Source organism: Mus pahari, chromosome 13 (genome assembly GCF_900095145.1).
Source record: "Mus pahari chromosome 13, PAHARI_EIJ_v1.1, whole genome shotgun sequence".
Classification (NCBI taxonomy): Eukaryota; Metazoa; Chordata; class Mammalia; order Rodentia; family Muridae; genus Mus; species Mus pahari.
The window spans coordinates 65,455,352-65,478,536 of NC_034602.1; the positions used below are offsets into that span (position 1 = coordinate 65,455,352).

Genomic DNA, 23,185 nt, shown 5'->3' on the forward strand with positions numbered 1-23,185 from the left:
CTCTGAAATGAACTGTGAAGTTACCATTTGTGGGAGGAGAACGCAGGGGCCCTGCTTGAGGCAGGTAGTGGGGTAGAGCGGGTAGGGTGTTCGTTGCAAAGCAGGCTCTCCTCTGCAGAATCTCAGCCCCAGACTCACCCTCCTTGGCTACCTGCTACAACAACCTAAATCTTGACTTGCTTTTAACAACAGCTGAAAGCGCCCCCCCTCCGTGTGTGTGTGTGTGTGTGTGTGTGTGTGTGTGTGTGTGTGTGTGTGTGTATAAGTGGGCTCGCAGGAGTCCTTAGCATCCTGTTCATTATCTACAAACATTACGGTATCCTGCTAGCATTCCGAACAAGGGGCTGTTCATACATTTCGCCTTCAATGGTTTCCTGAAGGAACATGTGGAAGTAATAGTGAGCAGGGTAGTCACTCGAGCTGAAGATACACCAGAGGCGGGCGTGCAGAAGGGCGGAGAATTGGGGCTCTCAGCCCAGCTCCAGGCATCCTCTTCCCGAGCCTGACACCCCCACGGTCGGTCCTGTCCCATTTAGGGACAGCACTCGGCATTTCGGGGAAACCTCTGTGATTTTCGCCAGTCTCAGGTCCACTATCGCGGTGAAATAACCGATGGTTATTCGACGTTTTGTTATCCACCTGGCCACCTTGTCCATTTTAATTTTGATGTGTGAGATGGAGGTAGTGGTGGTGGTAGTGATGGAGATAGAGGACTTCTCACATCTCCCCACCAAAAGCATTCAAAAATAGAGCGCAAGTCGAAGGCCCTCCCTTCCCCCACCCGCTCCGGGAAGTCCCGCTTTGCCCAGGTTTGGTTCCTGGAGTGTCAGCGCCCCCTTTCCCTCGCATGCAGGATCGCCGTGTCCCAACTGTTTCTCGCTGGGCGTCTTGGGTTCCCTGGTTTGTGGCTCAAAGGTCCTGAAAGCTTTCCTAGCGAACTTCGCATGCGACTCACTCGGAAGGGTGGAATTTAAGAAGGTCAAAATCCTTCTGCCATCAAGATGCAGAGGGCAGGCGTTTGGTAGTCACGCCTAGCCTGAGCTTGTTCATATGAAGATAGAAGAAGCGAGGACCAGATAACCCCCGAAAACAAAGGCAGGACCAGATAAGGGGCTCCGAAGGGATAAAGGTCGTTCTTTCCTTCTTCCGGAGAACATCCCAAAGGTACGCTGAACAACCGTTATTTGCACACCGCCTCACAATCCGGCCTTTCAAAAACCCATCATCTTCCTATTAGACTCCACAGTTTCCTAATCCCATTAAAGGATTAGCAACTACACGGCACTTTCCCTTAAGACCCCCAGTTCAAAACGATGCAGCCACGTTAGAATTCCTCCCCAGGGCCATATTTCTAGAGAGGCCCGGTCTATAGAAAGGATAATTTGAATTCTAGATTTATATTCGTTTTAGAAATGAGCAGCAATTTTACGTGTATGTTCTTTTCGAAGAGAATACAAAACAATAGCACGCCCCCACACACACCTAAATTGGGAAGTCAACTCATTTTGGAAATGATGGCTGTTTGTAGTTTCATGAAACCTCTTTCCCCGGCAGAACTTCAACACTTCCCCCTTCAGCCCCCCACCCCACCCCATCTGGTTTGCTCCCCCCTCCTCGTTGTTGTTGAAGTCTGGGGGTTGGGACTGGCCCCCCTGATTGCATAAGAGCAAAAAGCAAAGGAGAGGTCTTGAGCCTGAGAGATTCAGAGAGCAAGGAGTCCTAGGGAAACTTTTATTTTGAAGAGACCAAGGGGGGGGGACTTCATTTCCTGACAGCTATTTACTTTAAGCAAATGATTAGTTTTTGGAGGATGGACTATAACATTGAATCAATTACAAAATGTGGGTTTTTGAGCCCATTACTGTTGGAGCTTGAGGGAGAGAAACAAACGGAGGAGCTGCGGGCGAGGACCTGAGGCTTGGGGCTTACTTTTCACTCCGGGTATCGGATTTTCTTTGCAAATTGACATAGAAGAAGGTAAGGGAGAGGAAAAAGTGACTTTTGTTTCGAAAGAAGGTCCCTGATCATAACTTGGGGCTGCAAGAAGCTAAGTAACTTCAAATTTTGGGAGACGAGGAAAACAAAAACAAAACAGCTGAATTCAGCGGTGTATCCAGAAAGTAACTTATTCTGAATAAACTTCACTGGGATGGGGAGGGGGACCATTAGAGAGTCAAAGATTAAAAAGAAGAAAAAAATTCCAGACCTATTTTAAAAGCAATGTTTTTTTTTTCCTCTCTACACAATCCTATAGCCTTCCAAAGAAATTGTTAGGCTTACATTTTTGAGGTTTTCCTCCAGAGTGGGGGTGGCGTTCGTGCTTACTGGGAGGAACACCAAGTAACATTGGGGGGTAGAAGCCGCGGCTCTTGGCCTCTTGGCAGTGGGTCACGAAAGAGGACAGGTTTTTAATGAGTATTTTCATTCGTCGCCCGCGGTTTGGCGGGACTACGCTGTAGCGGGTGGTGCGGCGCGAAGCTTGGGGAGGGGACGCACCAGGAGAAGTGTGTGTGTGTGTGTGTGTGTGTGTGTGTGTGTGTGTGTGTGTAGGGGGAAAGGGCCGCCGAGTGGGGCGCGGGAAAGCGCTAGGAAAAAGGGAGGTGTGAAGGGCTCGGCTGGAGGAGGTCGGTCCTCGGATGCCGGCCGGGCACACTCGGCGCCAGTCGAGCCCTCGTAATTACTGGACGGCGCTGCTGCTGGAAACATCTGGGTCCAGACTTGAGCGCAGCGGTGGCGGCTGCGGCACCGTGAGAGGGGCGCGCGGGCGAGGGGCGCCGGCTCCGAGGGTTCCGGAGAGTTCGGAGCGAATTACTTGGGTGCTAGAAGCCTCGGGCGGAATCCGCAGTGCGCTCGGATCGTGCGCCTCTCACCCCGGCGACGCAGGCGGCGGCGGCAGCGGCAGCGGCGGCGCGGACGAGCGATCTGGAATAATGACAAACACATTTGGCCCCGAGTGAAGAAGTCGTCCTGGCCTCGCATTCCAGCAACTGGGATTTGAGGAATTTCGAACTGCACTCCGAGGGGCCCTCATTGTGCTCCGTAGTCCCCACCCCCACTCGGCTCGCTTGCGTCTCCAGTGGAGTCTTTTCTGCACGGCCGGGGGTGGGGTGGGGGGCTGGCTCTTGCTTAGTCCTGGCCGCAGGCAGCAAAGAGGCAAGATCCCTGCCTAGGAGCTGACCTCTTGTGAAGAAGCCAGGACATCTCTGAGAGGACAGACGTGGGTGCAGGTAAGCAGAAATATAAGAGGCAAAACGCCCTCGCCTCCTGCCTACGGAACTCTGGGTGCCTCTCTGCCCTGGGATGATAGAAGCGTGGCACAGGTCGCCTGAATGCAACCTCTCCAGTGCCCCCCCCTTTTGCTCCCAACGCCCAGTATTCTGCAAAACTCAGGGGCGGTCTCCGCGCAGACTTCCCTCCGTCACCGTTACTCCCTTGGAAATCAGTTTATACATGTGAGATTAACTTCCCTCGCCAAACTCGAGCAGGGCCGGGAAAGCAGGCGGCGTTCACTTGGCTTTGAAGCCTCTGAGGTCGGCGATTCTTTCTGTTTGGAGGGAGTGTGGGACAGTCCGTAAAGTAAGGCAGTATGACTCGGCCCTGGTCTGCAGCAGGACCAAGCCAGTACCTCGCAGCCAGGTGTGCAGGAGTTGCCAGTGACTTGGCGACCAGCCTTGGCGAGAAAGGAAGTGTTGGCCTGTTTGTCTGCTTTGGGGCGCCCTTGCAGAACCCGCGCTTAAAAGCCCCCAGCTCTGCTAAGACCTCTAGAAGACCCGGAGGGGGTGTGCGTGGGGGAACCCAAGCTGGGGAGGGGGCGTGGGTGGCACTTTTAAAAGTCTGGGCTGCCCAGCGTCGGACAGAGCTGCCCAGAAAAAGCCCCAGGCTGGGCGGTGTGGGAAACGGTTTTTTGGCTTCGTGGCGGAATTGCTCAATGTTTTGGACTGAATTGCTTCTCCTGAATGGTTTCGGATCAGTCTTAGGCAGCCTTGAGGAGCCGGAGGAGGCCTCTAGTGTAAACCCACACTGTGGTCTGCAGCTGTACAGCCTCAGATTTAACACCCAAAGTCTCAGAAGAGGCGCGGGGCTGAGGGCGCTCCTCGGGGTGCGCACCTCTTCTGCCGTCGCACTGGGATTTACATAACCTCTCTTGGGCTCGGATTTTCCCCGGACCAAGGCTTTCCATTTTATCCTTCCTCTCGGCCTCTTTCTTTCCAAACTCCTCTTGATGAGGAATCCTTCGATTCCATAACAGGAGTGAGTGTGTGTGTGTGTGTGTGTGTGTGTGTGTGTGTTTGCGAGTGTGTGACACACCAATTAATTTGTCGCCTTGGTCAGTTCCTGCTTTGGAACTCTTGCAAAAGTCCTGTTTTGGGTTGTCTCTAGTACAGCTGGGTTTATAAAGCTGGCGGGAGAGAAAGAAAGAAAGAGAACACAGTCCAACTCCCCTAGTTATTGCTCCGGCTCTCTTCTTTTGCTGGAGTCTGCAGACCCGCAGGGTTGGGACTCAGAACCTGGCCTCCCAGTTCTGGGCCCAGGGGCTTCTACTTTCTTCCTGGGCGCGGGCAGGGGAGATATGCAGGGGGAGGGGCTTCTGGCTGCAAACGCGTCAGACGCCGAAGCTGGCGGGCGGGATTTCTGCCTCCTGGGGACAGGACCTAGGCTGCGCGGGACCTGGGGACGTGGTGATCGTCCTTCTGCCTGGTGACCTCGAAGGGTGGGATCCCCCTCGGCCCTTCAGTGAGTAGCATCCAGGTTAAAGGTTGCTGACTGGAAAGCTGGATAGGTGACTCAAAGGTGAGAGGCTCAGCGACAGTCTGGCCGCCAGAGGAGGAAAAGGGAGGAGGAGGAGGAGGAGGAGGAGGGTGGGTCTTGTAGGAGAGTACTCAGTGTGGGATGCAGAGTCCGGGCAGCAGCTTTTCCTGACTGCTTTCTGATCCCCGACCTCATCGGTGCTCCCCCCTCCGAAGTAGTTCAATGTCTTTTTCTTTTGTTTTAAACTGAAGGGCGAACCATGAATACTAGCAGGGAACTTAGACGGTAGGAGGAGGAGATAAACGTAAGCCACGGACTTGGAGAGTCTCTTCCTTCTACTTCGGTTCCCTTCCTTCCGGGAGGTAGAGAAGTTAGAGGCATGAAGTAGAGCAGGGGTGCCCAGGGACAGGGCAAACAAAGGGGGCAAGGTGGGCACTCCAGACCCAAATCCATAGAGCTTGGTCCAGCCTTTGGCTCTGGCGGCTGCGGGCGGCGCTGGCTGGCCTGCAGGAGGCGCTGTGGCTCGCCTGTAACCCTAAACCTGGCCCCCTCCCTCCACCCTGCCCAGTCTCCTCTCAGGTCGCAGTTGAAAACAATGCAAACGCTGAGCTTAGAGCCTGGGGCGCGGCGGCCTCCGCGGTCCTGAGCTGGGAGGAAAGGGGCTTGGGCCTGGGATCGTCGGGTAGATCCGTGTCGCCTGGTATCTGGTGGCGATCTTGTGGCGCGGGGGTTGAGGGAGACAGGGTGTTGGGGATAGGGGAGACAGACAGACACACACACACACCACACACACACACACTCACGGGGGGAGAGAGAGAGAGAGAGAGAGAGAGAGAGAGAGGCAGAGACAGAGACACACAGAGAGACAGGCAGACACAGTCATAGACACAGAGAGACACCCAAAGAGCGGTGGTCGGGATCCCGAGAATCGGCCCCAGTGCGCGCAGCGCTGTCGGGGACCCGGAGCTTGAGCTGTGAGCGACGCCGGAGCCAGCGGGTAAGATCAGCGGGGTTGCCGCGCCCTCTAGTGGCTCCCGCAGCTCGACCCTTGTCCCAGTAGCCCTGGGCGGTCGAGCGGTCCCCAGCCGGGTGCCTGGTGCGCCCGGAATTTGGGCTCACCTGGGTCGCTCTTGAGCTTTCCTGCGGGCACTGCGTTGGCGCAGAGGCGTTGGGTGGACGAGGGTGGGCTGAGGGTCCGGGTTTGAGCTGGAGAATGGGAGCGTCTTAATTTAGCAGAAGGTGGGTGGAGGGGGTGGTGGGATTTCGGATCCAGGGAGGTCTTGGGGGAGAGTGGCCCGCTTGTGCGCTCCAGGACGGCGCAAGCTCCCTTGGCCGGTTGCTGTCTTAGACTCCGCGTTACCGAGCAATGGGAATAGTCGTTTCAAACCAGCCAGGCTGCAGGGACATCCTCAGGGGGCGGGTTTACGAGCAGCGAGAACTGAGTGCCAGGGAAAGGCGTCGTGGTCTCTCTTCGCGGGGTCCAGGTAGCCTTCATGCCTGGAGGGGTGGAAAGTCAAAGGGTGTTGTTTCCCTAAACCCAATCGACCAGTTCTGCAACATCTTTGAGACCTGGTCCACAGCGCTATCTTCCTGGCTCTCGAGGCGCGGCTGTGTCTTGGTCCCTCTTTGGGCAGTGGTGATGATAATTATGCTGATGGTGACGATGGCGGTGTTTGTTCCTCACCGAAGTCCCTGGAGGTCCCCAGAGACATTTAGCATTTTAGATAGGAGTTTTGTTCTTTCTGTTTCCACGCCTAGGAGTTCAACTGCAAGTCATCACGAAATCTAAAAGTAAAAATTAACCTAAGATTTTTGTAAAAGTCAGAACTGGTTTCAATGGCGCCTGCAGCTCAGAGACAGCAGGACACTGGTTCTTGAACCAACACTGCCATCTGCTGTCTACTCTGAGGAACTGCATATGCCTCTGAGCGGGCTTGGCAAATTCCAAGTATTGGTTAGGAGGGAAGTTTCTCTCTCTCTCCTGCTTGTGGACGTTGTACATCGTGGTGCGCACTAGGCTCCGCACCACGATGTACAACGTCCACAAGCAGGAACCTCAGTTGAAAAAATTTCCCCCCAGATTAGCCTGTGAGCAAGCCTGTGGTGTTCTCCTTCCTTCCTTCCTCCCTCCCCTTTCCCTCTCAAATTTTTATTTCAAGTGTATGGGGGCGGTTCCCCCACATTTATATATATGAGTCTTGTGCATACCTGGTGTCTTCTAAGACCAAAAGAGGGTGTCAGATTCCTGAGTCTGAGCTGCTGTGGGGGACCATTCAGTGACCTTAACCACTGTGCTATCCCTCCATCCCCCTTTTTTGCTCTTGAGGAGTACAAAGATGATTTTATTAATTATTCTTTCTTGTGAGTCTGCAACAATCGCCAGAGGAACAGATTTGATTTGATTTTTCAGACATTTGTGTAGTTTCCAACTGTGTGTGTGTGTGTGTGTGTGTGTGTGTGTGTGGTCCAGAGATCAAATTTAGTCCCTCCAAATGCTCAGTAAGCACTGTGTGGCTGAGCTACACCAAGCCTTAATTGCTACCCTTTTACACTTACATAATGAACAGGGTTTATGCGAGCAGGCCTGTAAGGAAGGGAGCAGGGTTTTTTTCCTTCTGTAAACCCAGCATGTGGGCTTGGTGACATCAAGACACCTGACGACTTTTCTATTCCTTTAGTGACAGTCGGAAGGATGTGTTACATAGTCTTTCATAGTTACATATGTGGTGCAGAGAGACTAGAAAGGTCTATGAACCCGGGCTGCCCCTTAAAATGTATGTGTGTGAAAGTGTCCCAGCCCCTGTTCCTTATTGGAACATTTAATCGCGTCGTGTGCTCTGGCAGATCAAAACACCGCAGACCCTGGTGGGGGTACAGGTCCTGGGAAATACAATTTGGACTAGAAAATGCAGAAGTGGCCACCATTGCAGACCCATATTTAAACTGCCTGGGCTGAAGTTCTGAGAGGAGAAACAAAACAAAAACCGAGATGTGTTATTTTCATAGTTAGAATTAACTTAGGAGAGCTGAAATTAACCAAACCTCGGAAATCTGAGTCTTGAAGGGCCCTGGTGGCTTTGGTGGCTGAGAGCCTCCTGTGGTCTTTAATTGGAACAGGGTAGGGTGGATTTCATTGTCCAGTGGCTGAGCAGCGAAATCCGTGTTTTTTTTTGTTTTTTGTTTTTTTTTTTTTTGTTTTTTTTTTTTTGCCCTTACTGTCAGGGAAGCTGGTCCCAGCCTCAGGGGAGTGGTAGCTCTTCTGGGAGCAAGCTTGCATCTTGTTTACTTTCAAACTTGCCCTGTGGTCTCTGCAGTGGAGTGTACTGCTCTGCAGCAGGAGAGCTGGAGTTCAAGGCCAACCCGGGCTACGTCGTGTATATGGAAGAACTAGAGGGAGAGAAAGAAGAAGGGAGGGATGGAAAAGGGGTGGATGGAGACAGTGGCCACAGTCAGATCGACTTATGTGTTTTAGGACTGTACGTGTTAGTTGACATTGCAGAGTAGTCACAGAGATACCAGCTCAATAGAGGTTTTTCATCCTCTTTCCCACTAGGCAGAAGGAAGAGATGTGGGGCGTCCAGGGCTCCACTTAAGTCAAGAAGAAGTTCATGGACCTGGTATCCTCTAACATCTTAGGACTCTGCAGGCCAAGTCTAAGTGAGCATCAGGCACTTTGAAACTGTGTGCGCTAGTCCCTTAGGACGCAGGGAGGCGAGCGGGCAAGCCAGTGATGGTTGGCTTCAAGTTAGAGACAAGACCTAAGTTCAAAGGGATAGACAGTGTCCGGGCTGGAATCAGAATCTCGTCTGAGAAGGAATGAGAACAACAGGTTGGAGATGTCCCATGACACCGGAGAGTGAGCGGGGCAGCAATCTCACAGTCTGGCTCATCTCTCCCACTGTGGCATGGTTTTTGAAATGTGAACATGGCGGGGCAGGAGACTGATGTCCAACATGGAATCAGTGTGGGAGCAAGAAACGATACCTATCTATCTATTTATTTATTTGTGATCAGGTCTCTGGGGCTAGAGAGATGGCTCAGTGGTTAAGAGCACTGACTGCTCTTCCAGAGGTCCTGAGTTCAATCCCCAGCAACCACATGGTGGCTCACAGCCGTCTGTAATGGGATCTGATGCCCTCTTCTGGTGTGTCTGACGACAGTATACTCACACACATAAAATAAATAAGTCTTTTTTAAAAAGTCTCTTAGAGCCCCCACCAGGCTAGCCTTTTGTCTCTCCTTCACTATGCCTGACTAATAAGTGATTTAATTTAAGAATACATTCATGTCTTTGTTACCTGTGTGTGTGCCGCAGTGCATGTGTGGAGGTCAGAGGACCACGTATGGGAGCTAGCTTTCTCTTCTCACCACTTGGGTTTTGGGGCTCTATCTCAGGTCCTTAGTCTTGGGGCAAGCATCCCGACCCACCTGACTGTCTCACCAGCCCCATTAATGTTTTTGTTTTTTGTTTTTTTTTAAAAGTGAAATCTATTCCTCCCCCTTGCAAAGTGTTTAGTCTCCATCTCACCGACTTACAGTGCTACAAGCCTCAGATTTTGCAACCGCAGCTCCCTCTAGCTGTACGTCTGACCTGTGCATATTCAGGGCTCTGTCTGTATGTCTGAGGTGTGGATGTTCCCAGCTGCGAGCAACTAACTAAAGAATGGTCCTTGCAGGTTGGGAAAGCACCAGTCAAGCTAAGACTCCCTTCCGGGAAATCTTCTGTAGAGCAAGCACTGGGGAGTCTCTTCCTCTGCCCTGGGGCTCTCTTTCTCACCATGGGACAGGCGTGCGACTGTTATTCATGGCCGGATTGTCTGGTCTCTGACGAGTAAGGGCATGCACCTAGCCAGGCAACGGCTGCTATCAGGGTCTGGGGTTGGGAATCTTAAGCAAACACATGTGGACACTCGCATCGTTATCGCTCTCTCTGTTTTCGTTGCCCACTTTGAACGCCAGTAAATCACCACCCCTTGGCAGCAAGTCTACCATATCTGAACACACAGAAGGAAATTTGCTGGAGCCTGGCTGGGGCAGGCCGTTCTTCAGAGCCTGCTCAGTCCCTGTGCTGAGTCCTTTCTCTTGAGCTTAGCGGGGGCTTGAAAGATCCATAGCTGCTGACCCTGGCTGGGGTGGTACAAGGGTGGGAATGTGATAAATCCCCAGCCCGGCACGGCACGCTGGCACCAGGGAGCCGCTTTGTAGCTGGCCAAGTGGATTATCGGTGGGAGGTTGATGTTGGTGTGTACAAACACACAGGCTCTCACTGCTAATTGTGGTAAATCAGGCAACCAGCTTGGCTCTGGGGCCTCCCGGGGCTGTCACCACAGCAGTTTGGAAATCCTACATCCTCCGGCACCTGCCAACATCCTCAGAGACCATTAAGCCAGACAGCATCTTTCTAAGTGCATTTGGTCCACAACCCTGCAATTAGGTTTTCTAATTGTGGTGTGCAGAGAAGGAGAGGGGTCAGGGGCAGGTTGTATTGGGGAAGAGTGGGCGCAGAAAGGCTAACCTTTCCCAGATCCCTAGGGATTGCTGGTCTGCCTGGCTACCGACATCTGTGAGCTCCAGGCTCAGACAGAGGCCTTGCTTAAAAAAAAAAAATAGTGTAGAATGATAAGGAAAACAACTGATGACAATCACTGCCTTCCACATACACCTGTACACACATGCACACCTGCATGTACACACACACAGACAGACAGACAGGTAACACACACACACACACACACACACACACACACACGCACTTCTGGATCTGCCCCTGGCTTTGTGGTTTTGGATCATTTGCTAAGCGTCTGTACTGCACACTAAGAAACTGTAAAATGGAGGCTCCTCCTGTATAGAGATTTCTAAGAAGGAACCTTTCTATTCCCCAGAATTTGGTCTGCACCGATCCCGACAATGAGTGATGTTTTCTGTGCCTCCCAATGGATGGAATCTAAGTGTACATCCACCATGCTGTGCCTCTTCTCCTTTCTCTCTGTTGTCCCTTTGTTTGTGTTCCTGTTCTGGGCTTTCCAAGCTTCTGGTAGCCTGGCCATATGTCCAGGTCCCACCTAAACACAGGCTGGAAGCCAATGCTCTTGCAGGCTTCTGTCTCACCGAGGCTGCCTCAAAGCTAGGGTTACCTCAAAACCACGCATTATTGTCAAATTGTTCCAGCCTTTTCTGAAAATAAAAAGATTCAAACTGCTGATGAGCCGTGACGTGAAGCAAGGGACAGCCCACAAGAAGCAGAGACGTGTCCCCTTTGGAGACAGTAGTTGAGGACACTGACGTAACTCTCAGGCTCCGCCGTGCTCTTTGGTGCTTCCCTCTTAGCTGTCTGACTGTGTTAGTCGGCAGCCTTAAGCTGGGACATGCTTCCGCTGACGGTCATTGCACCAGTGGCTTTCTGTTTGGCTAATGCTGTTTATGTTTGGCTTTTGTCATTTGCAGGTCTCAGGAGCTATGGGGACCTCCCACGGGGTCTTTCTGGTCCTCAGCTGTCTCCTCACAGGTATGTATCCGCACATGCGTCCTTGTTCTCCTAACTCACTGTTCCAGGGAGCCAACATCCATGCTCTGAGGGCCTCTCACCTGCACCTGGGTGCAAAGGGGGTGAGACAAAACCAACAGGCACTTTTGGTGGCCTTTGCTAAATGGCACCAATTCCATTTCAAAACAAGCACTTTCTGTCAGGGGTCTGAAGGGAGGAATAATCTTGACATTGACATGTTGCCTGAACTTGCCCACTGCCTTCTTCTCTCTGGGATGGGCTTACAGCAAAGAAGGAGCAGATCGATTTGAGCATGCTCAAATAGTGTAAAGACTCGGGAGCCCTTCATCAGGCTTAGGGACTCAAACCTGTAATCCCAGCCACTTGGGAGGCTGTTGCAGGAAGATCATAAACTCGCGGTGTGCCAGGGCGACATAGTGAGACCCCGTCTTTAAAAACAAAAAGGAAAAAGAGGGCTGGGGAGATGCTCAGTGGTAGAGCGCTGGCCTGGCACTCGGTAGATTCTATCCACGTGTTGGTCTGTCGCAGACAGTACTCCAAAGTTAGGCACCGAGGGAAACTAGAGACCATTAATTAATAATTAAGTCAGAACGTGTCTCCTTCTCTTCAGACAAGGGAAGCTCGGCTGAAACGTGAAGCTCAGGGATTAGTTTCAAGCCCTCCCCCCCCCCGCCTGCATTTTATTTATTATTTGTGAATTTAAACCCATGCCTTCCTGCTTTGGTTTTTGGAAATCATTAAGGAGAGATGGCGTGCCAGAGGGCGGCAGCGAGGAAAAACGTGGGATTCCTGAGTGAGCCCAGATCTGCTGTGTGCTTTGTTCGGGCCTCTCTCCCTGCCCCTCTTCTCACATCTCCTGCCCACTTCTTTTTTTTTTTTTTTTTTAAACCAAGGGAAACTTCTGCAGGGCATATGCATGATAAAGAACCCATATGTGCTTGAGCCCAGACCGCACTGGGATATTTTATGGTCACACATAAGAGTGTGAAATATGGAATTGGAATCAGACATCCTTTATCCGTTTGAGTGTTTGGAGGGGTGAATAAGGGCGTTTGGTGGGGCTGTCGAGGCCGTTGGAACACTTGCTGCCCTCAGCAGATGCAGTGGCTGTTATAATGGGGGGCCTTTCATGGGTATCCAGAGGAACAGAGTTTCACGTAGAAATGGTCGTTGTTCATATAAGCCGCCACTGTGGCTACTCTCAGTGCTGTGGAGAAGTCGTCCTTTCTGGCTCACCCTATTCAATGGCCGTCCCTTTCTGCAGGGCCGGGCCTCATCTTCTGCCAGCTCCTATTACCCTCTATCCTCCCAAATGAGAATGAGAGGATTGTGCAGCTGAATTCGTCCTTTTCTCTGAGATGCCTTGGGGAGAGTGAAGTGAGCTGGCAGCACCCCATGTCTGAAGAAGAGGACCCCAACGTGGAAATCAGGAATGAGGAAAACAACAGTGGCCTCTTTGTCACAGTGCTGGAAGTGGTCAACGCCTCCGCAGCCCACACCGGATGGTACACTTGCTACTACAACCACACTCAGACCGATGAGAGTGAGATCGAGGGCAGGCACATTTATATCTATGTACCAGGTGAGTTGCAGGGCTCTCCTAGACCACGCTGCGTCCTGCCCTGCCTGCCTCTGAGTCACCGAGCTAAGGGGCATAAAACATGAGGAATTCATAAATGTTTGTTGCAGAGAAATTTGCAGCGTAGAAAACAGTTTTTTCCTTCCTTCATCTCTGTCTGTCTGTCTGTCTCTCACTGGAACTCTCACTGAGGCTGGATCGGGGTGGGGGTGGGGGGCTGCAAACCCAAGCTATCCTCCTGCCTCCACCTTCCACAGAGCTAAGGATATAGATTTTTTTTTTTTTCTTTTTATGTGAGTCTTTGGGATTTGAACTCTGGTACTCACGCTTTTAAAGCAAGTGCTCTTACTCACTGGACCATCTCCTTAGCTCTGTCTGCCTGCCTGTCTGTCTTTGGTTCTTGAGGCTCTCACTGTCTTAGAACTTGCTGGCTTCTAACTTACAGCAATCCTACGGCTTCAGCCTTCTGAGTGCTTAAGGGCACAGGGATGCTTAGCTTGCTGGGTTTGTGTTTGCTTTTTGGTTTTGTGTTTGAGATAAGGTCGCCTTACGTAGACCGGACTGGCTCAGAATTTACCATCCTCTGACCTCACCTCCCGAGTCACAGAACTATGTGCATTTGGTACCTGACTCAGGTGTTTTGTTTGTTTTGTTCGTTGTTGCTACTTTTGAGATGAGAGCTTGGCATGTTGCCCAGGCAACCGTCCAACTGCTAGACTCAGCTAGTCCTCCTGTCTCAGCCTCTTAAGTAGTAGAGACGGCCCACATTATGACCAACAAAATAACACAAATGAAAGACAGATCACTTGCACATTCAAAATCAAGGAAAACTCATGGGAGGCTTGGAGAGACGGTTCCAGTTTTGGGAGCATTCACAGCTCTTGCAGAGGACCCAGGTTTGGTTCCTAGGACTCACAAAGATGCATCCCTCTGTTAACACAGTTACAGGAGACTAGCGCCCTCTTCTGGCCTCGACCCGCACTGCATACATTCAGCCAGAACACACACACACACACACACACACACACACACACACACACAAACCCCAAATAAACAAACATGGAAATTCCCCTAAATGTTAATGACAAAGGCAAAAAGAATTCCTTCTCACTCTTCAAGAGTAAATGCATCTTTGTAGGAAAGCTGAAACAGTGGTATTTAAAATACATGTTGTTTTAAAAGAGAAAGGCTTGGAGCTGACTCAGTGAGAGGGCACTTTCCCAGCAAGTGGGAGACTGTCGATTCTACCCAGAGAAGTGTTTATTGTCAACATGTCAGGGCTTTATTAATTTTGAAAAGTCTTTACTGTGGTGTGTCTTTTATTCAGATGGTGCAAAAGAAAAAAAAAAAAGAAAGAAAGAAATCGAATGTAGTCATTCTGTTTGGTTCAGGCAGTGTGAGCAGGCACTTAGAAGTGTATGAGGCGCCATGTCTTCTGTGGGAGGCAGGATTACCAGGCGGCAGGTCCTGCTTTGGATACTCACAGTTCACTAGGGTAGATCCCACATAGCCACTTGGTTTCAGCTTTCATACAGACGTGCATTTACTCTTGACGAGTGGGGAGCAATTCTTTTTGCCTTTGTCATTCACATTTAGAGGAGTTTCCGTGTTGATGATATGACCTCGTGTCTGCTGAGGAAAGGGGTGGAGGGCTCCTGCTGGACTCCATTAGGATCGGTACGGCACTGCCTTCTTACCCATGGGCCTCAGGTGCCCTTGGCCATTGACAGGAAGCATTGCTGGGGAGTGTGACTTTAGGGTCAGAGGGCGACAGGGCTAGGCCCTAGACTGTTAAGCCCTCTGTGGTTGGAGGGATGCGCTTTCTGTGGAATCCAGGCTTAGCTGAAAGCTTTCGATGCATTTGGTTTGCCACCCACCTCGCCTCCGCTCTGAGCCTTGGCCAAGCTGGAGCTGTCGGTATCTGTATGTAGCGTTGGTGAACAGCTGTACAGAGAAGGACCCCGGTGTTACCTACACATCACATAGGTGGTATTCAGTAGTAGGGAAGATTAGTCATCACTCTATCTGTCTGAACCTGAACCGGATGCATACCTGTCTGAACTCTGTGTGGACAGGGTTCAAGTGTCCAGAACTCTGAACACAAATTAGAACAGTGGGGCTTTATGTGGCTGGGAAATGGAAAGAGCTTTGGAAGACAGGTGACTGCCATTCACATCCTACCTTTACGGCATGTGCACGGGTGCTGGGGGTCTGAACTCTGGTCCTCACGTTTGCCTGGTAAGCATTTTATTCCTCTCCAGCTCCGAAGTGCCCCTTTTCTCACAATAGAACATTTTGTTGTGAAAAGGGCAGGAATTTAGAATGTCACTTTAATGCTAAACAGCAACGATGGTGGTGAAGCTAACGATGATGATGATGATGATGATGATGATGACGACAATGATGATAATGCTAACGAAACACTTTTTCCCCCCTGTATATGTGTGTAAAAATGAAACGAAGCCATAATAGATTCTTCTCTCTCTCTTTAAAAATCACAGACCCAGACATGGCCTTTGTGCCTCTCGGGATGACAGATTCTTTAGTCATCGTGGAAGAGGATGATTCTGCCATCATACCTTGTCGCACCACAGATCCGGAGACTCAAGTCACCTTGCACAATAACGGGAGGCTGGTGCTTGCCTCCTATGACAGCAGGCAGGGCTTCAACGGGACCTTCAGCGTGGGGCCTTACGTCTGTGAGGCCACCGTCAAAGGGAGGACGTTCAAGACCAGCGAGTTTAACGTTTACGCCTTGAAAGGTACTTTCACCTCTCTAAGTGAGAGCGACGGGCAAACAAGGCTTTTTAATTTGGGCATTGCCTCTTCTCTATATAACGTGGCTGACCTCTGTAGCTATAATAACGCAGGCTTAAAAAATCACTACAGGCAGAACTGGCTTCTACGTGTAAGACAGCATGTTCCCTGAAACATACCTCAAGGAATTCTTTCTTGCATAAGCCTCTTACTATTCGGTTCCTATTCTTGACTGTGCAGCCCTAAGAAGCAAACTTACACCCCAGGGGGTTGGAGGCCTAGATTAATTTCAGTAACTTAAGAATCAAGCGATTTCAGTTTTGAAGGAAGACTATAGTTAAAGAGGCTAAAACTTCTTCCCTTTGATGTGAGGGGTTCATTAGCCTGACTGGCAAAGTCTCTCTCACACACGGGGAGGGGGGTTGTGGTGGCCGATTTTTAGGTGGGGACTTTACACGGACATGGAGCAGAAGCAAGAAAATGTCACTTGCCTCTTGTTACAAACTTATTTTGTGCTGGGCTGTGGGAGGTGCTAAGAATAACTGAGGGAGGGCTGGAGAAATGGCTCAGTGGTTAAGAGCACTGACTGCTCTTCCAGAGGTCCTGAGTTCAATTCCCAGCAACCACATGGTGGCTCACAACCAACTGTAATGGGATCTGATGCCCTTTTCTGGTGTGTCTGAAGACAGCCACAGTAACAGTGTGCTCACATACATAAAATAAATAAATCTTTAAAAAAAATAAAAAAGAATAACTGAGAGGCACAGAATAGAAGTGACAGCCAGGGGCACAGAGACTTTTGGTGGCTTGAAAGAGTGCAGCCACAGAGCCATATAGCCCAGGCATATGATGTTCTGGTTAAAAGAGACTGAGTTTTGCCATCGTTATTTTGTATTTCTGTTATATCCCAAGTTGTGTAAGACTCAAAGTCCAAGCCCCTTAGATGGTCCGGCTTTTGGCCCCATTACACTAGTTTGGACATGATTTTTTTGTTGTTTTTAATGACCCTGATTCAGCTACAGGTTTTACTTTGAGATCCTGACTGTACTGTATTTTCTTTGTTTCTTCATTACAGCAACGTCAGAACTGAATCTGGAGATGGACACACGACAGACCGTGTATAAGGCAGGAGAAACGATCGTGGTGACCTGTGCCGTCTTTAACAATGAGGTCGTTGATCTGCAGTGGACTTACCCCGGAGAAGTGGTAGGTACCCCGGGGTAAGGAGCTCATGGAACCCACACATCAGGACTTGTAACTCTACACACCAGAGGTGTTTCTCCAGGATGGGCACATCCCTGAGCTTCTCTGGGCCTCAGCTTCCCATCTGGGCAATGGGCACATTCGACTCCAGAACTTTTAATTTTTTCTCAACCAGGCAGAGTTTGGCATGACCACAAGGGACATGCTCCCCTTGAGAAGGCAGAGACAAATAGGAAGGTTCTGTGGCTGTAACACAAACATCAAAGCATTAGAAAGGCAAGAAATGTCTGGATTGTAAATATTAACTGACAGTCATGTGTCATCACTGTCTTGGATCACACGCCTTGGGGCTGTGAGGCGTCCGATAGTGTTGCTAAGCGTGTGGGTCGTTGTGGTCTATAGTCACCAAGCTGCACAAGTGCACTCCAGACTTATTCCTCCCATCTGACTGGAACTTTATAGAAAGCCTCATTCACTCTGATAGCTGTAGAGAGTATATAGGAGCTGTGTATGAAGAATATGTAAATCGAATGCAGAAATGGTGTTTCATACTGTGGATAGGGGCCTCATAGGGAACAAAACACATGTATGCAATTATGTATGGGGAACAAATCCATGTGTCAATTATCTATATCATGTATATAGTTTTCTCCTTACTATTACAAAATAATATATAGCACACATTACATATATACATATATATATATACATACATACATATATATATATACATATATACACATACATACATATATATACACATACATATATATATACATATATATACACACATACACACATGTATATATATATATATATATATATATATATATATATATATGCACTTTACTTGCATGTGTGCCTGAATGACAGAATAGGGTATCAGATCCCATTACAGATGACTGTGAGCCACTATGTGGTTTCTGGGGAATTGAACTCAGGACCTCTGGAAGAGCAGCCAGTGCTCTTACCTGCTGAGCCATCGCTCCAGGCCTACTCCCTGTTCTTGAGTTGTAAACTTCTGTCCTCTGGTCGTTTTTGTCATTGGAGAACTTTGTTTCTGCTCGCCATTTTTCTCCCATGCTTTTGCTGGCTCTCTTTGCTGCCTGACTGTTCATTCACACTTTTATTTGATATCGGTGGATGCGTGGGGCAGTGCCTTTGTCACAACATGCTATGGAGCTCAGAAGACTACTCGTCTGGAGTCAGCTCTCTGCTTCCACCTTTAAATGGGTTATGGGGGCTGAACCCAGGTCTCTAAGTTTGCATGGCAGTGCCCTTGCCCACTGAGCCATCTTGCAGAAGCATGTCTGGTGTTCTTACGTGAGGCATTATCGTTAGGTGTTATCGATGGACTACATGCGCTGTGGAACACTCACAGTCTAATATGGTCATATATTCCTTGCACTCTACAGTGACTTGGTCGTTTTCTTCATGCTACATTACTTTTAATCCCTTAAAACACAACACTTCATTTATGAAGTATTTTTAAAATTTTTAAGCCAAAACACATGACATTTGACCCACAATTACATAAAATGCTTTAACACTTTTTTTTCCTCCCATAAAAGTATTGAAAACTTCTTTTTGAAATTTTGTAAAATATGGAGGAACACAGGGAAACCTTCTCCTCAGAGCAGCACACATCTCAGATTCCAGACAGATAGACAGATCCTTTAGAATCCTTCATTAAAAGGTTGTTTTGCAATACTGATGGCTGACTCCAGAGCCTTGCAGGCGCTGATCCACAGCTAGAGCTACTGCCGTAGCCCAGGGCTTTAATTTCTGCTTGCCTTTTGGTTTAGCGGGGCTCACTCTAGCCCAGGCTGGCCTAGAACTTGCTACATAACCCAAGCTGGCTTCATCCCCAGGGGAGTCGTCCTGCATCAGCCTCCTGATTCGAGCTGTAGGCCACCACACTTAACGCTAATATCATTTTAAAGAACAGCTTTTAAAAGGATCTAGATTTAGTGTCATTTTCACTCTTGTTACCATATGTGAAGTAGATATAACAATGGCTTCATTATGGCATTTCCATGCACACACATTTGATTATGTTCATCTGCCATTCACTCTGTTCTCTTGCCCCTGCCCCCGCCCCCACCCGTGTTGGCAGAATCCCTTCTTTTAAGCTAGTCCCCTTCTTTCCTTCATGCCTTTTTACGATCTGTTTGTGGTCCAATTAGATTAATTCAAGTGACTTCCAGGAGGATGGGCAAAGGGTTGGCAGGAGCATGGGTCACTTACCAGGGTCTACATTACTGGAGAGAGTGTCTCCCCTAGCAACTGCTGGCTGCTGAGGAGTCCTCTGAGAGGGCAGGGACCTCGCTGGCTTCTCCCCCTCTACATTCTTATTTATATTTCTATCCTTTAGGAGGTTTTATGTTTTAGCGCATCTTTAGGCTCACAGCAAATTTACAAAGCACACCAATTTCCTACGCGATCCTGGCTCCCACATATGCTTAGCCTGCCAATTTCCAGGTCTCCCGCTTAAAAGAAGGGATTCTGCCAACACGGATAGGGGCAGGGGCAGGGGCAAGAGAGCAGAGCGAATGGCAGATGAACATAATCAAATGTGTGTGCATGGAAATACTATAACAAAGCCATTATTATATCTACTTCACATATGGTAACAAGAAGTGAAAATAACACTAAATCTAGATCCTTTTAAAAGCCATGCTTTAAAATGATGTTAGCCCAGTGCTTAGGACCCGATGAGCCTCCTATACTCACAAACCCTACATTAGGGTTCAATCTGGAAGGGTCTTTTTTTTTTTTTTACACGAGCGTTTTCTTGTATGCTACTGCAGAGAAACAAAGGCATCACCATGTTGGAGGAGATCAAACTCCCATCCATCAAACTGGTGTACACTTTGACTGTCCCCAAGGCCACGGTGAAGGACAGCGGAGAGTATGAATGCGCTGCCCGTCAGGCCACGAAAGAGGTCAAGGAAATGAAGAGAGTCACCATTTCTGTCCACGGTACCCACTGTTCTCTTAAATGGCTGCCACCGTCCGAGGGACCAGGTCGGGACGCACAGGCCGTGGCTATTATTTAATGGGAATTCTTGCTTTCACAGAGAAAGGCTTCGTGGAGATCAAGCCCACCTTTGGCCAGCTGGAAGCTGTCAACTTGCATGAAGTCAGAGAATTTGTGGTGGAGGTGCAGGCCTACCCGACACCCAGGATATCGTGGCTGAAGGACAACTTGACTCTAATAGAGAATCTCACCGAGATCACCACCGACGTACAGAAGAGCCAGGAAACAAGGTAAAGGGGGGCCCTTCACCAGTCACTTCCATCACACGTGTCTTCTGAGCGCATCCGCCTACCAGAGGGAGCACCTAGGGAGCACCTGAGCTGAGACGTGCCTACAGTCACGTTTTAGTCACAGCTTCGTCACACTTTAAGATAACATTGCAGCCTGACGATAATACATCCGTAAGTGTTTAACGTAAAACGAGAAGAAAGGACTAAAAGGTTCTGTCCCCCAGGGGAGGACAGCATACTGTTCCTAGGTAAAGGTGAAAGTAAGATGGGGGGATGGGATGTGCTTGGACCTTGATGGTCACCATACTTCAGCAGACATTATGAACTGATTCCATGTGTGAGGTAATTCCCATGACATGTCACCGAATACCATTGTTTAGAGTTCGTCTGCCCCAATCCAAGATTCCCCTGAAATGAGACTGGGGTCTCGTTAGTCTAACTGCAGTGACAGTGCAAGTTGCTCTCATTTCTAACCACTGCTGCTGCTTCCCTGCCCCCCACTCCCCCATCCCCTGTTCCGTTGGTCAACCCTGGATCTCTTGTGTCCCTTGCATGCTCAGCAGACACTCTGTCATTGGGCATCACAATTTTTCTTGAAGTTTTTGAGCCATAAGTAGAATTCAGGAGTCAGAGGGTGCTTTATTTATTTTATTTTTTCTTTTTTTGAGATAGGGTCTTCTTCTGTAGCCCAGGCTGACCTTAAACTCTCAACAATCCCCCTATTCTAGGATTATGGGTGTGAACCACTGTACCATTTAAAGTCATTATTGCCATGTTTCTTGTTTCGTTAGTATTACTATTATGGCTGTTGTTATTGTTGACATTTTCTTTTCTGGGATAGGGTCTTGCTATGTAGTTGTGCCTGGCCTCAGACTCATACTGATCCTCACACCTCAGCTTGTGAGCGCTGGGAGACATGGCGTCTTCCTGGCACAGCTGACATGTCACGGGTGTCTGAGAAGGAGTTCCAGGCTCTAATAAGCAGTGTTGGCAAGGCTTGTCAGGGGAGTGACGCAGGAAAGCTGGTCATTACTGAGATTCGAGAACCCTTCAGAACTTAGCCTTTCCGTTCGTGGGTGGGTCAGACAGCACAAGGTGAAAGGAATAGTCGCTTTCATGGAGTTAAAAACCAGTGAACCTGTGGACTTTGGCTAAACAGATGTAGGCTATGAATAGCCTGATCATTTGGCCATCAACAGCCAGAAACTCGGTCGTGAAGCCAATCCAATAGTGGGCAGAGAGAGGCAAGCCAGTGTAGCCTGCTTTTCTACAGGCCCTGTGCTTGCAGGATATACTGTAGCCCATGAAATGTTTTCCCACATTTAATATCATTTAATGAATCTCAGAAAGAGTGCTCTGTGTGTGCAGTTATTGTATTTTATATGCATGGAAGTGGAGGTGTGGGGAATCCAACAATTTCTACAATTTTTTTTTCTTTTTGGTTTTTCGAGACAGGGTTTCTCTGTATAGCCCTGGCTATCCTGGAACTCACTTTGTAGACCAGGCTGGCCTCGAACTCAGAAATTCGCCTGCCTCTGCCTCCTGAGTGCTGGGATTAAAGACATGCGCCACCATGCCCAGCCAATTTCTACAATTTTGTTCCATTCAAGATGCTTCTGTGTATTGGGATGTTTTATAATGAAATGAAAAGTCAAATGTGAAAATATTGTACTTATACACACACACACACACACACACACACACACACACACACGCACGCACGCACGCACACGCACACACACTCGAAGCACGTGCAGGCACACACACCTGTTTGTCAGAGGTCAATGTTGTTGCTGCATTATAGCTTGTTGAAGCAGGGTTTCTCTCGGTTCTGGCGCTGTGCTGAACTTTCCAGGCTAGCTGTCCCGAGAGCTTCGGTGCATTCTCCTGCCTTTTCCTCCCATCTCATGACAGGAGCACTGGGGTTGGAGATGGAGATGGGTACCACTGCATCTGATGGGGTTAGAGATGGGTACCACTGCATCTGATGGGGTTAGAGATGGGTACCACTGCATCTGACGGGGTTGGAGATGGGTACCACTGCATCTGACTTTTTATGTGGTTTCTGGGGGTTGAATTCAGCCCACCAGGCTAGAGCAGTAAGCACTTTTTACCAACTTAAGTGTTCTCATTTTGAAAGTCTTTTCTTATTTTCATTCAGAAATGAGGTCTTGCAGGGCAATGGTGACACATGTCTTTAATCCCAGCACTTGGGGAGGCAGAGGCAGGGGGATCTCTGTCAGTTTGAGGCCAGCCTGAGCTACAGAGGGAGTTCCAAAATAGCCAGAGATACAGTTTAACCCTGTCTTTAAAAACAAAACAAACAAAACACTAAACCCCCCCAAACAAACAAAAAACAAAACAAAACAAAACAAAACAAAAAAACCCACCAAAAAAAGCCCAGAAATGGGGTCTTGCCAGAATTGGTAGCTACTAGAGATGGCTTATGTCAAAATACTTGGTTTTCTATTGAGTCTATGAGTGAGATTTTCAATGTGTGGAAACTAGATCAAATTTTAGAAAAGACATTGACATTGACAAAAAAGATTTTTTTTTTTAAGAAATAAAATTTCAATCATAAAATACTGCTTAAACAATTGGTGCTTATTTGGTTCCTACTTATGAAAATGAACTTCTTGTCTCTTAAGGTATGAAAGCAAATTAAAGCTGATTCGCGCTAAGGAAGAAGACAGTGGCCATTACACCATTATAGTTCAAAATGACGATGACGTGAAGAGTTACACGTTTGAGCTGTCAACTCTAGGTAAGTAAAGATCATGTAAAGGCCATGCTCTCTCATGGATGACTGTCCCCCAGAGGCACCGTGGCTCTTCTCTTCAAAGCCTTGGAGGAGAAGCCAGACCTTGGGGTAGAAGCTGGGCCTGACACACGTCAGGGACCGTGTTGTCGTGCCTGAAAATTCAGGTCCATTCCTCATCCAAAACTCTGAAATGCCCCCAAATCTGAAACTTTGATTTTTATCAGGGGAGGAGTTGAGATAGTCTACCTATGTAGCCCAGGCTAGCCTCGAGATAGCAATACTCGTGCCTCGGCCTCCCAAGGGCCGCTATTCCAGACATTTGTCACCACGTCTAGCTCAAAATTGAAACATTTTGAATGTT

General features: G+C 49.0%; 1 protein-coding gene across 6 annotated transcripts in view; it reads left to right on the top strand.

Annotated features, from left to right (window-relative positions):
• Positions 1 to 1,028: 1,028 nt before the first annotated feature.
• Pdgfra (platelet derived growth factor receptor alpha) overlaps positions 1,029 to 23,185 on the top strand; it is a 46,393-nt gene continuing 24,236 nt past the window's right edge. Inside the window, exons 1-9 of one of the 6 annotated variants that reach the window (XM_021211344.2) lie at positions 1,770 to 1,977; positions 2,014 to 2,016; positions 11,194 to 11,254; positions 12,519 to 12,836; positions 15,335 to 15,595; positions 16,666 to 16,796; positions 19,604 to 19,775; positions 19,874 to 20,063; positions 22,712 to 22,827. In XM_021211344.2, coding sequence (XP_021067003.1) covers positions 11,206 to 11,254; positions 12,519 to 12,836; positions 15,335 to 15,595; positions 16,666 to 16,796; positions 19,604 to 19,775; positions 19,874 to 20,063; positions 22,712 to 22,827 — 1,237 coding nt within the window. In that variant the 5' untranslated portion in view covers positions 1,770 to 1,977; positions 2,014 to 2,016; positions 11,194 to 11,205. Of the gene's footprint in view, positions 1,165 to 1,769; positions 1,978 to 2,013; positions 2,017 to 3,483; positions 3,531 to 4,621; positions 4,792 to 5,598; positions 5,747 to 11,193; positions 11,255 to 12,518; positions 12,837 to 15,334; positions 15,596 to 16,665; positions 16,797 to 19,603; positions 19,776 to 19,873; positions 20,064 to 22,711; positions 22,828 to 23,185 lie in introns of those variants that run through there. The other 5 variants (XM_029545009.1, XM_029545008.1, XM_029545007.1 and 2 more) reach the window with 5 other exon arrangements.